Below are 5098 nucleotides of genomic sequence, written 5' to 3'. Positions count from 1 at the left end.
TATGGGCATGGGTCCGTGACACTTTTTGGGATTCTTCGATGGAGGGGCTCCTTTACTCCAATTGCTAATATAATAGTGTTTCTCAATTTTATCAACCAAGTTACATGTCGTTCGTCGCTCAATCCGCACTGTAAAAACTGCCCAACTGCCTCTTGCGAGAAATACATGTTGGTGTCAATAAACTGACCCCCCTCATGAGTAATGAGAAATTATCTCATTGGCATACATACTACTCTTCAAGTTCAACATCTATGACACCTGTTCAGTTCACGTTTTTGTATACTTCAAATTATACCTTACGTACAGTACTAGTATGGACATGGGTCCGTGACATTTTTTGGGACGCTTCGATCGAGGTATTCCTTTACTCCAAATTGCTAATGTAATAGTGTTTCTTAAAGAGGAGAATTAATCCAGTTCGTAGGACTTAAACTCATGTCTTTGGTGTTGATGGAAAATAAACTAAAATAACTTCGTGAAAATATCCATAACGTGGGGCTGAAAACAGTTCCGAGCCACTTGATTTTATAGTTAGTTACCTCTCAAATCGCAAATAAATTGCTTTGGTTGAAAATTTCAGAGTGATTTTTTCTACTAATCACGTATCGTGGCACGGAACCACGACTGCGCCCATACTACATACTAGTACTCCGGAGTTTAAATCATCCTTTGGCGTCATAAATATCCAACAGCGTGGCCGAAAAATTCTTGCCAGAAAACCCATTAACGATTTTTGTAATAGACCTCTTGACGTACCGCACTGTCAAAGCATGAAGGATCCACATTGATGTAACACTTGCAATACGATGGATTGGTACACTGCGCAACATACGATTGTACTATCCGCATACTGGTACGCTTGCCTCCTTCGTGGTTGTTAGACATGGTCACCCAGTCGCTCCCACGACTGTTTTTGCTCAGAATACATGATACAAGTTCACCTAGTCATTCCCACCACATAGTACGTATCCCCGTGTACCCTTCGCCTCCTTCTCCATCAGTTCGGTACTTCCAACGGTCAGTGGGTTCGTGTGAATTCTGCACTTTCCGCCGAAAAAGTTGTACTAACGTGATTACATCTTTGACTGCCTAGAAAACCTCGACCACCAACAACCACGAAGGGAGGCAAGCGTATGCGGATACATCACGTATATGTAGTACGATTGTATGTCGAGTAGTGTATCAAGTACCGTACTGCAAGTGTTACTTCACGTTGTCAATGTGGATCTACATCCTTTGATAAAGTGCATGCAATACAGTTCAGTAAGCTTAGGGTTTTTTCTGGCAAGAATGTCGGCCACGCTGTTGGATATTTACGACGCCAAAGATAACCCGACCATCCTACTGTTGTGGGTTAATGACAAGAGCTGGATGTACATATGCTGTACGCATCCCAACCATCCATTTGGTTAACCTAGGTACTTGGTGTGCTAGTGCAATCATAGTCTGACGTAAACAATTGGATTGACTTGACTCTAGGTGAAAGACCATTCATTTTCCAATTTCCATCATGAAGTTCGAACTCCTTGTCGCTTTCACCATGGCCACCGCTGCCTTGGCTCAAGACCAAGTTGTCCCAGCCAAAGTCGCTTGGGACGAGGAGGCACCTGAAGACGGTTTCGAAATCCTCGGGGGCCGGGAAGCCAAAACCCACCAGCACCGTTATGTGGTTGGGTTCAAGAGGTCGCCCAATAATGTGACCGAGTGCGGCGGCAGTCTGATCGCCCCCAATGTCGTTTTGACAGCGGCGCATTGTTTGGACAATACTCTACCTTCTGTGGTCGTGGGCACGCACTATTTACAAGGTTTTCGCGACGGGGAACTGGCCACTGTCACCCAGGAAATCAGACACCCTAATGGCGCCGACGTGGGCATCGCAATCTTGGACCGCAACATCACGACCATCCAACCTGTGAGGGTGTCGTTTGAATTCGTTCCGGCGGGCAAGCTCACTTGGGTACGCGGCTGGGGATTCGTCAAGGTTGGTGGCCCCCTATCCCCAGTGCTCAAGGAGCTCAACGTCACGACATGGAGCAACTTCAGGGCCTCGGCTGCGTTGTTCCCCGATCGATTAACCCATTCGGAGTTGGGTGCTGGAGGGGTGGAAGGAGAAGACTCGTGTCAAGGTGACTCGGGGGGACCGTTGACCATCGAAGAAAACGGTGCCGTGCGATTGGTGGGGGTGGTCGCCTGGGGCCGTAAATGTGGTCTGCCCGGCAAGCCAGGTATCTATGAACGCGCCAGCGCTGCTCGTGCCTTCATTAAACCATACTTGCCGAAGTAAGTCAAACTTGCGCGTTGCTATAATGAAAACGACATGGCCAATATACAACCCACTTGGTTGAATATTCAACCAACTTCGTGTAGTGTTTGTAGTAAACATCGATAATTTGATGAATAACCATCATGGTGCAGCACCTGAAGATTCGCGATATGGAAGCACGCAAAGCCATTCTGTCAGTGGAAGATATATCTACTTTTGTATGCTAGTTGTAATCTCTTGCATCATTAACAGACTAAATTAACAGGGAGAACATGTGCCAGTAGTGGGACTGAACGAACTCTTCACGAAACGTACGCTGGGATTAATATTGTTGTGTTTATTCTAAACTCGAGCGTCATGGAGAATGGAATCGACACATCCAAATGTTCAGAAGAATTGGCAGAAGAATATCAGATTCGTGTATTATTTCAATTAGTGTGACACCAATCACTACACCACTTACAAAATTCAGTAAGTTACAAAGAATTGATCGATAGCACAAAAGTCCCAAATTTTGCGTTAATGGACAATACGAATGGATGGTTAGGATTCGACTATCATAATTTCATTAGATGAATCGCGTCCTATATGCTGGCGGCTTTGGTTCACATTGCAGACCAGGGTTGATGTAGTACACATTGTTTATGCGGAAAATGTGGCACAGGCTACATTTTCCGCATAAACAATGTCGTCTCCCCGAAGAGTACAAACAATTCCACCCAGCCCCCATGACCGTTTCTACATCAGTATAACGAATAGACTCGTTAGTCATTTGATGACTCGCCTGGAAATCACGATGTGGGGATACTCCAAGAACAACCTCAACGCCATCCACAACATCCACGTACTGTTTTGCATCCGATGATCTTGGGGCAAAAGCGGCTCAAGCCTGGCAAAGCCGGCATGGCCTACGCGCGCCCAGGCATTTCCCGCCAGATCTCCGACTTCAAATCTCTTCACGACACCCCCACCATATAATCACACCCAAAGTAAGCTATATTTCAGATTTTCGGCATGTTTGAGGTCACTTCACGCATGCTAAATAAGTGCAATCGCCGCACACTGCATCTTGTTGTGTAGCCCGCAACCATGCCTTCAGTTTTCATATCAAATGTATCACGCCGTTGCTGAGCAATTCAACGACAAAGTCATGTACTTTCTGGATAGTTAATATTGTCATAATTTATGACAATGTACTGTTGTGGTCGATGGCAGTCAGCCGGCGCCCCACCATGATGCATGGGGACCAATGGTGGGATTCTTTTTGTAGCCCATTCCACACAATAACGTTTGCGGCTTTTAAAACGTACGAATGCGGCTAAGAGTAATGGATGCGCTTAGGTAGGTCCTGATTGAACATTACTGTAGCTACGCCAACACCACCTTAGGGCATCCCCACCGGTGCGACTGTATAATCAGACTGTAAAATACCGTTTTACAGTTCCTGTATTTTGATTTTCGTCAACCCCAGCGGTAAAACTATACAAAATCCGAATAATGTTTTTATCCGGAAATGAACGCCTGGCGCGCACGTTTGTGTATGTATGATGGCGTGGGAGGACGACGATGATGACATGGATCAAGCTTGGGAGATTCTTGGCTTTCATCAGTCTTCTGCGCCCTAAAGGCTCTACTGCCAACCGCCAGCCAAACCTACCACGAGATAGCGAGGCTGCGCATGCTCGGATTTACCTACTACTTTGGCCCCAATCCAATCTACGGCGAAGCCAAGTTTCGCCGTCGTTTTCGAATGGCCAGACCGCTGTTTCAACGAATCATGGACGGTGTGGTGATGCGTGATGAGTACTACCCTTGGACTCGTTAAGTTGGAGCCACGGACGGCCTTGGCTGATTCCATTTCTGAACCTACTGATTCCATAACACCACATGATTGGACAAAATTATCTATTGATAGCATGTTATTGGCTAATTCGTCAAAACCGTATTTTACAGTCGCGACTGTAAATCTGGCCGATTTGCCGTCTCGCGGTAAAATTTTACGGTTTCCTGTATTTTACTTAGTCGCCCAGTGGGGTTGTCAAAACTGTAAATAATCCGGATAGAACTGTAAAATAGCGTTTACAGTCGCACCGGTGAGGATGCTCTTACCTCCAGTAGTGATTCCAATTGCCCCTCATTCAACAAACGACACTAACCGCATTCTCCAGCTCTGCATATCCACTTACTTTCGCAACGTGAACCACCGTACTTGTTAGCACACAGTGTTTACAAGCAACCCCACTGCTAGCATATCCACAGTGGGGATGCTTGTAACACTAACTGCGACCTCCTTCAATGTGTGCCCCCTTCCACCACAACACTAAATACTCATATTTTCAATACTACAAGTACTAAGATCACTTATATTGTTGCGAGCGACCTCACAGGTAAGCTTATCACAAAACACTCACAACAGAGTTGATTGAGACCATGTGAAGTAATTAAGAGCTCACAAACTTATTCTATGGTGGCAAACTCGTGCACCAGTGAGTTATCAATGTAAATCTAGAAGTGGACATGTACTCCAGCGGTAGGGTTCTTTACAGTGAATGGTCACGCTCGCTACGATGTCCACGGAGTGTTTACTGTACTTCGGTGTCGTTGGCGAGCAAGGAACGAGGCAAGCATGCCTGATGAGTGGCTTGTGTTGCGCAAAGTAACCATGGTAATTCCTCCACGTAATATTGAACGTACTATAATAGTACGTGTACAGTGTACCTTTAGCCCCCGCCAGCAAACAGGACTACCCGTATGTACGTCGATACATTCCAAAAATCCAAGATAGTTGAGCCGGTGATTGGATAACCGACAAATTATTGAATTTTGATTGGTCAG

At 45.8% G+C, this 5098-nt stretch overlaps 1 protein-coding gene across 1 annotated transcript; it reads left to right on the top strand.

Annotated features, from left to right (window-relative positions):
- Positions 1–1540: 1540 nt before the first annotated feature.
- Positions 1541–2284, top strand: H257_19193 (hypothetical protein; the record flags this gene model as incomplete). The annotated part of the gene is made up of 1 exon (XM_009848347.1): positions 1541–2284. One exon carries the CDS (start codon positions 1541–1543, stop codon positions 2282–2284), a length of 744 nt encoding a protein of 247 aa, XP_009846649.1.
- Positions 2285–5098: the final 2814 nt, after the last annotated feature.

Source organism: Aphanomyces astaci (genome assembly GCF_000520075.1).
Source record: "Aphanomyces astaci strain APO3 unplaced genomic scaffold supercont1.399, whole genome shotgun sequence".
NCBI lineage: Eukaryota > Oomycota > Saprolegniomycetes > Saprolegniales > Verrucalvaceae > Aphanomyces > Aphanomyces astaci.
This window is presented reverse-complemented; position numbering and strand designations above follow the sequence as displayed.